The 18118-nt window shown below is 40.9% G+C and overlaps 1 protein-coding gene across 3 annotated transcripts in view; it reads right to left on the bottom strand.

Annotated features, from left to right (window-relative positions):
• Nucleotides 1-1849: 1849 nt before the first annotated feature.
• camkk1a (calcium/calmodulin-dependent protein kinase kinase 1, alpha a) overlaps nucleotides 1850-18118 on the bottom strand; it is a 75164-nt gene continuing 58895 nt past the window's right edge. For 2 of the 3 annotated variants that reach the window (XM_028596128.1, XM_028596129.1), the window contains 7 exons: nucleotides 15572-15771; nucleotides 13365-13418; nucleotides 12985-13058; nucleotides 10976-11063; nucleotides 8560-8688; nucleotides 7404-7507; nucleotides 1850-4581 (listed from right to left, as the gene is read on the bottom strand). In XM_028596128.1, the coding sequence (XP_028451929.1) occupies nucleotides 4509-4581; nucleotides 7404-7507; nucleotides 8560-8688; nucleotides 10976-11063; nucleotides 12985-13058; nucleotides 13365-13418; nucleotides 15572-15771 (722 nt within the window). In that variant the 3' untranslated portion in view covers nucleotides 1850-4508. The remainder of the gene's footprint in view (nucleotides 4582-7403; nucleotides 7508-8559; nucleotides 8689-10975; nucleotides 11064-12984; nucleotides 13059-13364; nucleotides 13419-15571; nucleotides 15772-18118) is intronic. The other variant, XM_028596130.1, reaches the window with a different exon arrangement.

Here is an 18118-nt window from a genome sequence, read left to right as displayed (position 1 = left end):
AACTGCATTTTGTAGGGATGTGCCATGCTTCTGTTTTTGTATGCCGAGGCGAGGGAGTACATTCAGAGAAATGCACAAGACAACACGAGACACAGAGACAGCAGGCGCCTTAAACGCACACATCCGGCACACAACTCCAATCCAAGATCCAATCGTCCCTGACTGAACATTGAGCACAAGCTCACTCTCACAGTCCTCCCTTTGGATACAACTATGACCTGAAATCATGAGAAATGATTCCTGTCACTCTCGCAACTGCTCCCATTGATTTTTCTTCCGTGTTTCACGACAGTGACAACGCTAAGCTAGAAAGCATTTAGAGTGAGCAAAACTCCGCCATGGCAGCACAATTTAATATTTGTATTTAGTACGTATCTGGACCCAGATCTGCATTGAAATAGCGACTAGAGAATATGTAGTCTGTAAGTATCCAGGGATGAATTGTGCAACATTGAAAGAGGGAACTAAAATGTATCGCCATTTCAATGCACCATGTGCTGTAGAATCGCTTTTAGGCTAAATTCCATTAAATTTAGCAGCATCGATCAGGGTGGACGCAATACATGCAGATGCCATTTAAATATAGTTGCAGCTGTGTGTTTGCGTTATGACTGGTATGTTCACCAAAACTGAAAAAGAAAAGTTGAATTTAGTGAATATTGGGTATGAGTGGTTTTGATAAACTTTTTTTTTATAAAATGGCGGGAAATCTCTGTAGGTGGAAAAGGGTGAGGCCTATATGGATTGATTGACACATCTCGGACTAAAGAATCAGGAAAAACCAATCAGTTCAGGAACTACAACATTAAAGCTTTCTGACTGGCCACGCCGTGACGTAACCTGCACCAAAAGCAGTTCTTCCTCAGCCCATTGGCTGCTTTTCTACCAAATGTAATCGAAATTGGTTTAGAAGCTGTGTATAAATGCTTCAAACTAACAGAACAATAAACAGGAGAGAAAACATAACCTCTGCAGAGGTAATAATTAACATAAACAACGATGAACTGTTGAATAAGTGGTAGCTGGGCGGCATGAAGAGACTGTCCTATGCTCGGAGGGTTAAAGGTTTCATCTTCGAGGGCGGCTACCCATCACTGTCTCTCTCCATCTTGAACACTAAGCTGCTATTTCAATCTGCTGCCATAACAGGGGCGACAGTGTTTTAGCATTGTGCATCGTGTCAGCAGTCCCATGCCCCAGTAACACACCATTCACAATTCAGCTGCTGTTGTTGGATAGGTACATCTGGTTACGGTAGCTGTTACAGCATTGTGACACAGACAGGAGAATAAAAGGTACTGATAATGTGGTTTTTCATTTATCAAAAAAAAAAAAATCTTAAAAACCAATCAGCAATGCGGTGACATGCAGATTGGCATCAAAAGCACAGGAGACAGACAACCGACAGATATGGTCGTTTACAGATGGACCACAGGGTTTTTTGGGAGTTTTTTTCTTTGATCATTAACTGTACAATGTTAAATGGCTGGCAGGTACCAGTAGTGTTATATGTAATCTCAAGAACTTTAATATGCATCTGTAAGTGGAAAAGTGCAAATATTTAAATGCAAGCAGTATTTTAATAATAATAATAATAATAATAATAATAATAATAATAATAGATTATGCCTCCTTTGACAGCAGGGGAATGCCAATAATGCACCAATGATAAAGACGACAACATGACTGACAAATGTCCGTACAAACACACACTTGTAAATCTGGCAACATTCTCATTAGAATGTGATGAGAGGTCAACCATTTTTAAGCTAATAAGCAGGACAAGAGGGAATCTGCAGACGCAGAACTTGGCAGAATTTTCTGCAGATCTATTCTTTTTTTTTTTTTTTTTTTTTTTTTTACAGACGTCAAACAAATTTGAACAAAATTAAATGAAACTCAGAATGTTAAAACATTTCCACCCCCCAAGCAGAAAACCCCCCGCAAAATGTTCATCCTGTATCACCGCTGAAAACTGTAAAAAACTAAATAAAAAAAATCTGCAGATTCCGTTTGGGTCTGATAAGTTAGAACATCCCATCACAAATGTTTGGGGTTCAAACAGCCTTTCATTAAAAAGGTGCAAAAAGACCTGCACCTCCTTTCACTTCACATCTTCCTCAGCAGGGAGAAGGAACGAACACTAAAGAAAACCATTATTAAATGAGTCTTGCTAGATTTCAAACTGCGTATACAACATTTTAGACAACTTCACATTAAGATATTCATTTTTCCTGTACACATTACCACCTCTTTTACTGAACAATTAAATAAAGATACAGTATAAAGCTTTACAATCTCCAGCACCCACGATAATCTCTGGTTTGTAATGCATAAACGTCCCTGCCTCTGTGAACATCAATCCCTAAACACAGTAGGTGAAACTGTTTCCCATTCTGATTGACTGAAGGCCACTGAGGCCAAGATTAACAGAGGAACTGCAAAGCTCAAGTCTTGACGTTGGCAGCCTGGGCCTAATCATGACGCTGAGATTCTCCTTTTCACTGCCGTTCAAGTGATCAGAGCCAAACACGCTTTCTCTAACAGGGCGACTACCCAGGCCAGCAAGAGAGGAGGTCAAAAATAAAATCAAAATGGAGTTCTATTAACATTCATCTGAGGCTGAGCTGCTGCGGAGCCACACGTGCTCTCAATGATTTGAGTCGGCGTCACAGAGTTAGCGAACCACTTTGAATGGCAAACAAAGAGCTCAAATCACTTTTTATCACTTACCTAGCACACTACTCTACAAACACGTATTACTAGTTGGATCTTTAAAAACGGCCGGCAGGCAAACTAGTTAGTTTAACATTGCACAATCCTTCATTATTCAAATTATTATTATTATTATTCGAAACTTCGAATTTGTGGTCCTGTAATCTAATTGAAACCTAATTTAAATTCAATCTCATTTATATTTTATAGATATACTTTCATATAATTATAAAAATGCATATGGGATAATAATTTTCACAATAGCCAGCTAGATTCAGAGTGAGATTTAAGGCAAACATAAAAGGCTCAGATTGATTTATAATATAGGCTGGGTTTATAGGACATACTTGGGTCTTGGTAGGGTTAACATTTAACCCCTTAAATGTCCCTTAAACAGCGCAGGGATTGTTGTCTCTATGACCCACTGTGCACACCTGAACACCTGATTCCCTTTATTTTATTCTGCTAGGGAATACTGAAATATATATTTGGGGTGGTAGAAAAAAAAAAGATCTGCACTTCCAAAAAGTCCCACTACCCTCCCCTCAGCAAAAAGGAAACTTATATAAGCCTCCCCCTTTTCTGTCCTCCCATCCCCCTTAATAAGAATGTGTGTACAGTCACTGAGCCTGGATAACTGATTCAATTTCTTCTGTTAGAGCACTCATTGATGTTTAACTTAGACAATAAGATTATTCATGCCTTCAAATCAGCTCTGCATCAAAGAGCGTTGTACAATAATACATTCTAATTTGTAGGGGGAATTATTTAAGGTATAGGCCATCGGAGTAGTTTACAGTGTTCACATTCGCCATCAAACATCCACTTCATAAGGCTCCAATATCTGTCGCAATTACTTCACATCAAATCAAGGGTTACTGTATGACATAAAAGGGAAAGAGACAGTGTTAGAGAAAAGAAATCAGACAAACAAAGTGTAGGAGAGGAAGTGTGAAATGAGTTCTAACAGAAATAATTACACATTACAGTAGACATGATGTAGTCCTTTCTGTGTGACCGGCCTCAGACAGCTGACTTCCTTTCCTTCCTGTAAGAGACGTTCAACCAGTCAGGCCAGCACTGGAAGGACTTGGACCTTCCAGTGTAAAAGCTGATGGCGCACACACAAGAAAAGGGCTGTGAGACGATAACCGATAAATAATTTAAAACAAAGCACTGTAGTTCACTGAAGAGACAATATAGTGTCATTTACATGCTGAAATCTGTGATGATTATTCTCTTCGCCTGACTGGGACAGGTGGCTGTCGACAGTCTGATGATGAGGCCCAACTGTTCATCCATGCACACGGGTATAAAAAAAAAAAAAAAAAAAAAAAAAGAACTGAGTTTGGCAGTTTTTTCCCCCACATTACAGTGTACTGCCAGCTGACAAACATGTTTGTGCCGTTCTTCCGCAACAATAATTCAAACTGTTAATGATCCAGAAATTTAGCAGAGTTCCTCTTATCAGTTCACGGATGCCAGTCACAACAGTGAGCAGTTAAGACAAGCAACATTGTAGATCGTCAGTGCCCAGAGGACTCCACATTAGAGAAGGGAATTGTGGGGGATTGGGATTAAGAAGGAAACTCTGAGGCTGAAGAGGGAAGGAAATAAGTAAACGTAAACGCAAGTGATCCAGCAGTGTCTGTCCAGTGTATAGAGTGATACGCCTGCGGTGTGTCACGGATTTGAAGGATGAAGGGGTGGGCACACTGTGGTTCAAGCAAAGGAATGGAAAGACGATGGAGTTTAAGACAGAGCTCTGTTGAAGGGAGGAGCGTCATTAAGACTCAAGAGGAGGGCTCGTCTTCATGCAGGTCCTCCAGCTCTCCTTCTCTGGGTCCGTCTCCTGTGCTGCTCTTTCTGGAAGACGAAACAAAAGAGAGACAGAGAGAGAGAGAGAGAGAGAGAGAGAGAGAGAGAGAGAGACACAGAGACAGAGAGAGAGAGAGAGAGAGAAAGAAAGAAAGAGGTCATAATGAGCAGTTCTCGATATCTAAATGATTCTACTGTTAAGCTTGTGCTCAACTCTCCAAATGCAGCAAAACCAGAGAAGCTTCCCCCCCCATTTTTCTTGCATGGGAAATGTTTAAGACACAATGTAACACAGCAGCAGGGAGATGAGACAACTCTCTGAGATGACAGCTAGGGAAAGGTTAAGCTTCTCCATCACTTGGCATGATGGGGCTGAGCGAGAGTCGGGGGTCTGAGATGATGATGTTGGACAGACAGCGTGCCACACTGTATTGCAGAAAGTGTTACCTGAGAGAGGGGTGAAGTTTAAAAGTGGGCCGGAAGGGCCACGAGTCCCTGCAGCAAAGTGGGAGAAAAGATGGAAAAGTCACGGGTGAGAGGGAAACGTTCACCTCGGGGGTGGAGGGGGGGGTGATAGGCATGGTCGCAGGTGGAGTTGACTCCCCCCCACCCCTACCAATAGCAGTGCCAAAATGACCAGTCAGTTGTTGAAACAATTTTGATACGTTTTTGCATTTCATAATAATATCAATTGAGTCATTTGAGACAAAATAGGCAAGACTAAAAAACATATATATATATATATATATATATATATATATATATATATATATATATATATATATATATATATTTTTTTTTTAAAAGGGTCTCTCCACCAATTTTACAAATCAAGTTTAGCTTACTCATTATGGGTACGTACGACTCAGCCTGTAAAAACACTTTTTAGGACGTCTCCTGTGGTTCTAAAGGAGCTTTGTCAAGTCTGAGAAAATAACCTTGGTGATGTCAGAGTGATGTCATCAGGGTTTTGTAGCTTGGACTTGGAAACTGACCAATCTTTGACAGAAAGCCTCTGCTACAAACTGAGTATAGGTAATTATAAAAACGTGTGCATTACGAGATAATGAAAGTCTAACTAGAGATGCTGTCAAATTGCTTTATGGGAAATGTAGAATCCAGTGTTTTTGAAGCTTGACCCACACTTGGGACTAAAAGTCAGGATATATGACTTCCCTGATTTTGACCAAAGGATATACTAATTATCTGCATTAATCAGATCATTATTTGTTTTTAAATAAACTAGGATATTTTGGCATAAATAGTATAAAGATGAGATTATGGTGAGAACCATTGGAACCCTCCTTCTCACAACAGTGTTTCTCACAACTAAGACCACATTACCCATAAAGCCTTTTGCTTTCTGTCACATTAAGGATACTACTGCTGGGTTCCATTTACCTCAGAAGTTGGAGCTCGGAACTGGGAATGACGTGACACCCGAGCTGACAGCGTTCCAGTTACAAGTTAGAAAACCATTACATTTAACGGGCTGTAACCTAGTTAACCATTGTTAGCAATACCAGTTGATAAAAAGGCATTATGCTGTACCAGAGCCCGTCTACGGAGAGCCTGTTCGCTCCCTATTAAGCCCCATTGTACCGAATTTGGTTGCAGTTCCACCAGATTCCACTGGGGGTGGAATGAATGGGATTAGGAAATTCCAACATCCCAGTTCAACAGGAATGCAGCATACTTGCACCACCCCTCCCCCCTCCCCCTTACATGTCTCATCCTGTATCGGTTTTCTCTTTCACTTTACTTTGGAGCAAATTACAGTATTGTGTTAAGACATTCGCTTCTTCCAATGTTGAGAGCTTTATCAGTAGTAGAATTTTGAAGCAGAATGTTTCTTTCGGCTCTCGGGGGCTGCCCATGTTGTTGTTTATGGTACCATGTAAGTATATATATTTAATATAATAATGTCTCAAAATAAAAGTGGTTGAAACGGATGATAACATGCTAGACGTAAGCCATACGGTTGCTGTTTAGGGTTCGTTTTAAAGTCCCCCCCATTAATCAACAAGGTTTATCAGTGATGTTGACATGAAGCTCAAGAACCAGAAACTCTGAGCTAATGTACAGACTAAACATTCCAGTTAAGGGCCTCTGTGAGCTGGAGATACAAAGCCCATGGTTTCCCCATTTTCCAGCAGGGGGCAGTATTGTTTCAGACTCCGTACACGTCTTCTGAAAACACCTTCACCTTGGCAGCTCTCTGACTGCAGAGTGTGACAGGGGGAAACCGTGGCCTGGATAGAGGAGAAATCATCTAATAAAACCCTCACAATAGGAGATTAGAGTCTCCTCCACGTTCAGCACAACAGTGGCCCGTCTCCACGACTAAATCTGTTGGACACATAACACAGATTACTGCCCCAAAGGGTCCCGCAGTACCGCAGGGAACGGCTATAGATGTACCGATTTACTCTTGGCTGTACTGAATATGTTGGAATTGCAGTATGGGATTGGTCATTTCCCCTATGTAGCGCTTAATCCATGCAGCAGGATATCCAAGGTCAGCCCGAGGCACTGGTAGATCTGCATAATTCTCCGTCACTCTGAATCCCTCTACTCTTAAAAGCAACACACAAAAACACTTATAAAAGCTGGAAGCTCTGCTGCATACAATGAAAGAATGAATTATGGTGCTATGGCAACCCAAAGCAGCAGCTGCTGCAGGAGTGAACGCCAGTTAACCTGATACAGGAGACAAGAGTGAAGTACCGATCGACAGTATGTCACAGTCTCGAGCAATCCCTGCGATAAGAATAAGCCTTCGTCTTCGTGGCTGAGATATGCAGGTATGAAGTGTACAAGGGAGATCAGGGCATGGGGGACGGCCAGGCAGCTGGACTGTGTGTGCTTACATGAGCAGGCTGCCAGGTGCAGACATGGACCTCTCCTCTCTCCTGCTCGGGCACTCAAAGGGGTTACCGAAGGAGCGCTTCCTCAGCATGGCTCTTACCAAAATCTGAAAAACATTCACAAACACAGGATGGTTACAAAGATGTGCAAAAGCTCTCTTTTTGTGTTTTGAGCCTGTGGTTCTGCGCAGAGAATACAGTAATTGAACACATTGTAGGACTTGCACACAGGGGTTGAAACCAACCAGAATATCTGAGTTCTAATGGTGAGGTTGACATTAGAAGTTATTTATGTCCACGGCATATGTGGTAATGACGAGTGGGGGTGGGTGGGAGTGTTCATGAAGGGAGGAGATGTGTTCATGTTGTAAATACTGTTTTGTATTTTGCTTAAAGAAAAAAAAAAAAACTTAATCACGAGGAGTTATTTTTGTGCCATGAACCTCAAAAGTAACAAAAATGTTTAATATCCCAAGAAGGAAACCTTCCAGTTAGCTCAGAGTGCACATACAGTGGTGCTCATGAGTATAGGATCTTAATGCCTTAATTGAAAAAATTAGGAATTTTCTTTGTGAATGAATAATGTATTGTAAATAAATAAATGTTCTTCCTTAAAATACAGGGGGCATAAGTAAGTACACCCCTATGTTAAATTCCCATAGAGGCAGGCAGAGTTTTATTTTTAGAGGCCAGTTATTTCATGGATCCAGGATACTATGCATCCTGATAAAGTTCCCTTGGCTTTTGGAATTAAAATAGCCCCCCCACATCATCACATACCCTTCGACATACCTAGAGATTGGCATGGGGTACTTTCCATAAGTTCATCTCTCAATGTAAATCAAACCAGCTATTAGGCTAACTGAAATAAAACCATGCCAATATATGATTATTATTATTATTATTATATAATATTCAAACTTTTTTCATTTATTTCAGAGTTGAATATCGAGGGGGAACCTCGTCCTTGGTTGCCTTCTGAAATGTAAAACCACTTTGATGCTGTATTTTGTCACAATTACGGTTAAGAGAGGACTACAGTTAAGGTAAACAGGAAAACAGGTACTCTTAGAGCTTCACCTCTCTTGGAAAAGATGAGTGTATGTATCAATTTGATAGAAAAGTGCTGGGTGAATGGAGGACACTCAGGGTTCCTTACCACTGCAGAGAGGCTGGGAACAAACTTGACTGAATTCTGGATTTCCTCCTCTGTCACCTCCACCACAGAGCAGTGCTCCTCCTCCAGAGGCAAAGGATCAGTGCCTCTCTGGGTCACCCACTGGTCCATCTGAACACGCATACAGACACATGACGACATGTCGATACCAGCTGTACCTACGATCCACAGAAGGTTGCACCTGTACATCTTCATAGGAAGCCTGCCACTCATTGTTCATCTGTCTGCATTTTTTAATATAGATTAAAATATACTAAAGGATGACTGCACTTTTTATTTATCATTAAGCCCTGCACAGCATGCATATTTCACATTATTGATCATTTTCTGAAGCAAATCTTACGGTTTAGATTTATATTATTTATGAGCGTTTTCTACCAGCCAGCCAGCTAGCTATCTGTTTTACAAAAAACCTGACTGCAAAGACTTAAAGGTGCTCAAGACAGATAATCCATCACAGCGACCAACCAGCTGGAGTTTATTTTTGACAAACTTTTATTTCTAAAAAAGGTGTCAGTATTAAAAAAAGGTTTGTTTTCAGCAAACAAGAGTAAATAGTAACCTGACTCCGCCAGATGGATTGCTCGGCATTTCCATCTGGGAACTTTCCATTGGAGAACTTTTGGGAAGGGGTGGAAATACTGGTTAGCTGATTGGATAAACCATCTATGACCTATGTTGGTGATAGACGGGCTAAATCAACCAATCAGATCCACGAAGCGTATGAAAATACAACCACAAGCCCCTGCTGCTGCAGGCAAAGCATAGCTTGTTAGCTCAGCAAGCAAGCAACATGTCGGTAAAGGATATTTGCCGTTTGTGTAACAAGAATTTAGGAATAAAAGGCACCCTTTCAGGTTTCCGCTCCATATTCCAAAAGAAGGATCCAAGAAAAAAAAGCATTAGCGAGCAGCTATCAGAATTAGGGCTACCGCTGGCTGAAAATACTAGTTAGCTGATTGGATAAACCATCTGTCTATCACCACCTAAACCCGCCTCAAAACCAACACTAATTGGTCCGGTCGTTTGGCAAACGGCTCCAAATTTTCTCTATCTCAAGAAAAACTGGAGCTCGCAAGATCAGGACGGTCTCACGAAGCTAAGTAAATAGTGCTTTTGTTGGGAAGTATTTTTCATTGTGGATTTTTTGCTTTTTACGACAGGAGGATGGAGTATCTAGGATTGCCACATCACTAACATTGCTGTTCATAGTAATGAAAAAACATGTCATCCAATGTAACAGCTCATTGATGAGTTTATCCTTATCAGTGGGATCATTTCATTGCTGTTTTTGGTCTGACAGATTGGTTGACATTACAAAACATTTTGAATATCTCCACATCTTCCACTTTAAAATGTTTGCAGACATCCTGGTGCATTCACGTGCTAGTGGGGAAGCTCTGAAGAGGACTACAATGTCTTTCAATGTCTTGCCGTTTTGTTGGAAACTCAAACTCAAAACACAATCATCGACATGATCGACATCACAAATGACATTGCTGCTCATTTCCAAATTATAATTCAGGAAGTTCACTTTTCTTCAACCTCCCAGTCAAAAATACGACCGAAGATCTTCCACCATTTCAAATCAGTGAGCATCAATAGACACCAAAATGAAAAAGTAAATGACAAAAATGTTACCTACCTAAAGCAACGTGAGACTCTGCAAGGTTTTTTTTCTGTACCATGACTTGAATTCAAAAATCAAAAGTATGTAACAGGCTTACAATTATAGGTAGTAATAATGTAAGTAAATACACAATTTCGCGCAGGGGCTAAATTCTTTTGCTTTAAACTACATAAAATATGTAATGGCATTTAATTATATTGTCGCAATACAACTTCTCTTTATTAATTTATATATCATTTTCTTCTGACAAACAGTTTTAATAAGCTACCAGTTTGAAACTTTTGTCAAGTTAGAGATGGGTTTGTGTGTGAGCGTGTGTGTGTGAGCGAGCGTGCGTGTATGTGTGTGTGAGCGTGTGTGTGTGGATTACACATGATGCCTAATTATCTCTCCTTCCATAAACACAAACCGAGTCTCTGGTGAGAGAATGACTCACTGACACATGATTAGATTGTGTCATGGAAATACGGCGGGGAGTGGGGAATGACATCGGTCCATGGCTGGCCCAGGACCTTCCCCTGTACTACTGACTCAGTTCTAATGCGGTCCCTCATAGAGACAAACGGGTTTCATCATGCCCTGGAGCAACGCAGCATGTGTAATGAGCCCTACTGAATGCACCACACGGGAGAGAAAAATGTTGTGTCTGAACATGAACAATGACATCCTCGTTATGACGATATGTGCTCAAGGTAGCTGCCTGTCATCCTGAACAATAAGTGACTAACCCCGTGGTCTCATTTACATTCTCTTTGTTCTCTAGGTTACCTTGATTTCAGGCATGGTGATCCTGGTGTCTGGGTTCTTGTCCAGCATACACAAGATCAGAGTCCGCAGCTCTTCACTGATCTTTGGTCTGCACCAAACACAAAATAATGACAATTGACAATGACAAAAAAATGTGAGGTTTAGCTACTTTGGTTCCTGCATTCTGTTGACCTTTAAAATAAAAAGAACTAAATAATAAGTACACTACAACAGCATTTATAAGCTAGGGTGAGCAGACGTTCCCGTTTTTTAGGGACGGTCCTCGTTTTTTGGTGTAGCTGTCCCCGGGAATGTGCCCGTTTTTTTAATGTGCGGTAAAAACACCAAACAAAGTGAAATAATTATTTCGGTGTCAGAAAAGACCGTAGAACCGAGTTGACATTAAACGCATTGTGCTGGTTTGGCAAACAGAGAGGGCTGTTCGGTAGCAGACAATAGATGCCAGACCATCGATGTAGGGTAAGACCCTCCCTACCCTGTCACAATCTACTTGGATCTAATCAACCACAATACTCACAAACACAGCGAGCCCAACAGGGTGGTGAAAGGCTATTTGACTGATTCCTCTCCCACTCGTCTGGAGCGGGAGGGGCTTTACGGAGGCGCTATGCAGGGACCTGCATACACAGTGGCTCAATCAGAAAAGGGGGCTAATCAGTCAGAAGAGAATTTTTTGCTTTAATCAGCTGCAGGTGGGAAGTAAGGATGAATAGGAAGAGAGATAGAGGGGGAATAGCAGATATACAATCACAGAGCAAGTCAATGTATTATTCCAAGCAAAGTTTGTGAGATAAGATACAAAAATTAATAAACCAATGTGACTCCGTTAACCAAAGTGTCTTATCCAAGTGAAAATCTGTCTCTTTAAGCCCCTCTCCCAAAAAAGGCTGCTCTGATTGTTCAGCTTTTCCGAGTCTTCTACATCTGCTCTTTTGGCGTTTTTGCACCGTCACTGCATCCGGGGAATGACTGTAACGGCACTGTAGCGGCACATTCTACCTATATATAGTATAGTTGACATCGCAACCGTCCAGAAGTCCTGACGGCTCGTTTAAAGGCACAGTTTGTGAACACGGGCTGTGTGCATTTCTCTGTGGATTGAGCGTTTTGATACTTTCACAGTATTCATATAGCACCTCAACCTGCTTTATAATCAAAATAGACATGACAATCTCACTTTTAAGAATATGGGACCTTTAAATGAGCTACTGTAAGTGAAGTCAAAGCTCTAAAATATTTAAAACAATGAGATCAAATCTGTGATATCAACAATAACTAAGTTTACCATCATCACAAAGCACTACACACCTACAGTACAATGGCCCTATCAGTGCTGACGAAAAGGTGCTGCTAACGGTCATTGATTGGTACAGATTGGAGATGATTTCGTTAGGTGAAGCAATTCTCGAGACTCCGAAGAAGGGTGATGTCGGATGAACAAGCTTTCTCCACAGTCACTGAGTCTCTTGAGCAACACTGGGGGAAAACACTTATCATTAACAATATGACACCCTGTCCTTACACACACTCCATTCTAACACTCACAACCCCTTCACACTTGCTGTGTTGATACTCCATCAGTGTGCCCCCTCAGTCTATCACCACTGCCAGCCTCTTCGTAGCTTCCTATCTCTTGTTCTCTCTCTCTCTGTCTTTTCAGTGTTATTCACTCGAGAAGACCACAGTAACATTAACCTTTTAGGCAAAGTGAAGATAGAGGAAGCACAGTGGCTTGTATGTGTCCAGGCCACTGATGCCCCTGTTTGCTTTTTCAATGCATGTTTGGTGACATTTACTGTATGCTGGCACCCTCTGCTGTGACAAGCTATTCATATTTTTGCAGGTGCAATTTGTAACTGAAAAAAGAAAATGGTTTTGCGACTGAGATACAGATAAGAAGATAGCAAAGCCAATAGGATGACTACAGCTGTGTGAGAGGTGGCTGGAACATCGTTGCCATCCCTTTTAATAAAGTGGAGGAGAGGGAAGGACGCGGGAGGTGGACTTACGTTTCTGGGAAATCCACAAGCTTGGTCCTTATCTTATTGTGCAAAGCCAATATGTACTCGTCAATAAAGGGGCACTGCAGGTGGAGCAAAGACAGTGAGAAAAACAAGGAAAGTACATTGAATTACTACTGTGCCAGAGAACATCGGTGTCCCTAAAGACAACTAAGACAAATAACAATAGCAGTGATTAGCTTCTAGCATTAATTAAAAAAAATGATGCCACTAGACGGCTGTTGTATCTACCATAAAAAATAAGTGATAGATAATGTTACTATTAAGTGCCAATGGGTTGTTTTAACAAGCATGGGAGAATAAACACTTCTCCCAGCCTTCACTGCTCCCTTTTGTGGACCAGATGAACAGAAAATGTGCACACTTACCTTCCCGAAGACGAAACAGTAGAGAGTAACTCCCATGGCCCACACGTCCAGCGCCTTTAACAAAGTGCCAGAAGTGACATTAAATGTGACAAAATGGCAAACAGAGACATAAAAAAAAACATACATTTAGAAACACCCTGCAGCGATCCAAACACTTAACTTGCACAAACAAACACGGTCAGTGACCTAAATAAATGCAGACTGCCTTCAGTGACTTATTGGACATTTTAGGGTTATTTTTTTGGGGACATCTAGGCAGGCAGATACCCTGGAGATGGATGTGCGTGATCAGGTAACAGAGGCACTGCAACAAATCATCTCTCTCTCTCTCTCTCTCTCTCTCTCTCTTTCTGAATAGCTCTGCTAGGAATCCATTTATATTCCTTGATAGATATAAAATGATAAAACCAGCCCTCTGAACCTGCCTAATCTCACAATGCCATAGAGATTTGCTTTCAGACACAGTGCCGTATGACTAACATGTTCTAATGGCCTGATGTACTTCTGGGACTGACAACTGAGGGGGGGTTTAAGTGACATAAGTGTCACATATTGAAAATTTCACTGCTGATTCACACCAAAATCACAAAAGTTGGTGCTCAAGTAGACACAAAAGCCCTCTGGGACATGGCTTGAACAAATCCAAATCAGGAAGAATACAAGACTAATCAGAGAATAAGGGGACAATTTGACTGCATATATTTCTTCATGCACTTGAACGGCTCTGACGTCCTGTCGGTCTGCAATCAAATATTCTATTCTGGCCCCTCTTTTGTGGACGTGCATGGTCCTTTCAATCCATTGGTGATAACCACTTGAGGAAGTAACATGACGTATGCCTACAATGTTGGATAAGAATAGGATTTCAGGGTTGAGACTTGGGGCTGAAAAGGGAGCGTTCTTGGCTGCTAATTGTTCGTAAATCGGCAGATAGGGTTGATTCACAAGCCTTAACAAATCCTTCATACTGCAAGAATTACGGAGGAATTACGTCAATCCTTTTCTTTCACTTGTAATTAGAGATGCACCGATTACAACTTTCTAGGCCGATTACGATTTCTGATTTCCATTGAGTTAGGCCAGCCGATACCAATTTTAGCCGATTCTGATTTCATTTTTTCTAACCACTTTACAGCACATACAAATATTAATTTTCTATCTTTTCTTTAATAGAACATTTTGCACAGAACATAGAAACAATTTTGAACAGTGAATGGATCAAGGTAAAATAGAACTATATAAATGACTCCTGGTGTGGGAAATTCACACACATCTAAAGTGCAATGTTAGAACCATTTCCTTCTTTTCACATCCAATATCACACTAAAAAAAAAAATTCACGAGGTTCCCTACGTGTACGAGAATAGCGCGGACACCCTTCACACCGCGAGCGGGTACGCGCGACACACGCCGGAAAAGTTGCGAGAAAGGAAAAAAAGAGACCGTGCTGTCGCGTCCGTGTGTGAGTGCGTCCTTGAGAACTGTAACTCGTATATAACTTATGTTGTCAGTTAATTGTAGCATTGACCGGCATGAAATCGGCATATCCCGGTCATGGCCGAGCACGTGAAAACCGGCCAATTCTGGTCACCGGCCGGTCTATAGGTGCATCTCTACTTGTAATAAAACAAAAGTAGGCTTTGTGATTGATTGTGTTTCAAATAATGTGGATTTATTGTAAAGGCAGGTGGAAATCAGTCCAGCCGTTATGGAAGAGTGGCGGGTTATCCTTGACAAACACGACGGATCATTGCTTGACTGCAAAAGTAGAACGAGTATAATGATGTGAAATGATGCGTAAACTGATAGCCTTATTCCATTCGACTGGTAATGGTGCTGTTCTCAGGCGTATTACTGGCTTCCTTGTTATTTATACCAGCTAACACACACACACACACACACACACACACACACACACACACACACACACATACACACATACACACACACACACACACACACACACACACACACACACACACACACACACACACACACACACACACACACACACACACACACACACACACACACACACACACACACGGGAAAAGACATGATAATTTGCTCCTCGGATTAGCAGGCCGGCAAAGGTCTTAAAGCTCATCATTTTGAAAACGGTTTTCATTTTGAAATCATGAGTTTAGGCTTTGACCGACAACTGCAGTTGTGAATGTTCTGAATGGATGAATGTAGCGTTAACTCACTTTTCCACTGAAGCTCTTTCGTGTGTCTGAAAGGGTCTCTGGAGCCATAAATGCAGGAGTGCCAGCAGTGCTGGACAGCAAAGCATCGTTGCCCTCAAACTGGTTGCTGACCCCAAAGTCTGCTATCTTCACGTGGCCATCGTCCCCCAGTAGCAAGTTAGAAGGCTTGATGTCCCGGTGGACAATTTTCTGGTAGTGCACTGGGAATAAGAGGAAGTCATTTGTCAGATTTTTAGAACTGTAACCTCTAAGTTGCCACAAACCAGACAAACATCATCCAGATGATTTTGTTATTCTTGAAGCCTTACCACAAAAAAAAAAGCTAAAGCAAAAGATGAAGGTTTATCCTCTGGGGAAATGTGGTAAGAGTTTTACATTTCTTCCTGCATATATCTTCTCAATATCTCATAATAAACACAACAAATGTCATGGAAAGTGAGCCATTTGTTTTTGAGATACCTTGTCATGAAGCGAGATGATGTCATACAGAGTCAGAAAACACCGTTAAGAAATCACGCTGTGGGGAACATGAATATCCACAGAGGGTTCAAACTGGCCATCAGTGGTAAAGATGTCTTGCAAGAAATCAGTTTGCATCAAAGTGTTGGACAAACACACCACCTGACTGACCGCTATCCATCTAGTGTCCCCCATAATATGGACCATATACACTACAAAAACATTTAGTGTCATTCATTCAATTTAGTTAGTGTCATTCATTCAACAAATCCATATAAAATATATAAATATATGCAGAAAGGCGCATGTAAGTTACGGATTGCGAATGGCTTTTTTTATGTGTCAAAAATCATGATTATGGCAGTTGGGAACCTAGGTTCATCTAAGACTGAAAGTTAAGTAATGTACATCTCTAAGCCTTAACACTTAATGTAACAGCCCTCTGGAGCTAAGCCCTGGAAACTTCACTGATTGGATAAGTGGTCCCTTCTTGTCTGAGGAGGTCTTATTAAAACATAAGGCATTTGACTTATTAAAAGTCTAGACAATTAAACATCGTTAGCAGCACTAATAACACTGACATTAAAAACACACAATGCCAATGACCTACAGACTGATTACTGATCTCTAATATATAATTTAGGCTAATTTAGGTTTTAGAAGACATGCTACACTAACATTTTGACACAAATGTCATATTAAAGTTTTGGAGAAAATCAGACAATAACAATGGGTTTATTATGAAGTTTTAAAGGCTCCATAATTAATCCATAAAAGGCTCAGCCTTTAAGTGTCCAATAATGTATTAAGTTGTGTCAAATATATAAATGTAGGAAGTTATTCAACCTCAGCTCATTATAAAATGTTATTACAGAAAAACTACTGGGACCGATTAGGCTATCATTAAACTTGGTGGAAGGGTGTAGCATAAGCCAAGGAGCGGAACAGAATCACGGGGTGGATACATTTATTATTTTTCACTTTCGATAACATTGTGAGATAGGCATTTGTGCTGCATTCACGCGGTGTCGGAATAATTAAAAAAAATTGTTTCTGACTGGGAAAATTCACAATGCATTAACATCGTGAGATAGCGATTGCCTTTGCGGAAGTTTGCGCTCTCCGAGTGCCCTTCTAGTTCAATAGCTCATTCGTATTTCATATTAGAAATTTGTATTTTAAAATTTCTTTCACCAATCAATCTTTAATGTCATGCCACTTTTTCTCTCATGTCACATTTTAGGATTATATTTTTCATTTCATGTCACTTTCATGAACGTGGTGTTGTCACCGCACTCTCGCCTTTCTGTGTGTATATACTCTATCTATGCTTTCTGCCAATCACATGCCACGTTTTGATTCTAAAGATGCTCCTCAGAGAAAGACGTACATCTCTGTGAAAAGCAAAAGGACAGACCAACTTTCTCCGTGGTCGCTCAGGCCAACAGGAGCTAGCTAACACTAGCTTCTTACTTTGAATTTAAAGAGGTTAAGTTAACATAGTTATAGTATCTGTGGACTTTATTTACAGCAGCCACCTCCAGTTAAGGGTCATCAGATTTCCCAGAACTAAAACCGGGACACTTTGCGCGTGACCGTAGTGCTCGTGCACACACACGCTTTTTAAGGTGAACATGTGCCAGCCCAGGTCAGACATAGACACAGACAGATTAGACACAATTTTGCCAACAGCACACGTAGGCCTACTGCTCACAACATAATGGGGTATCAGAGTTAATATTCATGAATTTTCTTGGTATGTACATATGTACATTGAGTGAGTTTTGTGTGGGACCAACTTTGTTTTTCAGAATTAAAGCATTCTTTTGGAAAACGCACCCACTGAACTTGTGAAATTTTTCATTGCATGGCACTAAACAAATTATTTGGAACTGCTGCCACAGGCTTGAACCATAACACTTTACGGTAAGGGTACATGAATTATGAATTCATGCATGAATTAACTCATGATTTGTGCATTACTTCATTCCTTTATATCTTATGAATCAACAGGAATTGACATGAGTTCATAGCCTCTCATTCATGACCTTATGCATGAACACATCAACTAAAGCATTAGTATGCACA

Source organism: Perca flavescens, chromosome 13, assembly GCF_004354835.1.
Source record: "Perca flavescens isolate YP-PL-M2 chromosome 13, PFLA_1.0, whole genome shotgun sequence".
NCBI lineage: Eukaryota > Metazoa > Chordata > Actinopteri > Perciformes > Percidae > Perca > Perca flavescens.
This window is presented reverse-complemented; position numbering and strand designations above follow the sequence as displayed.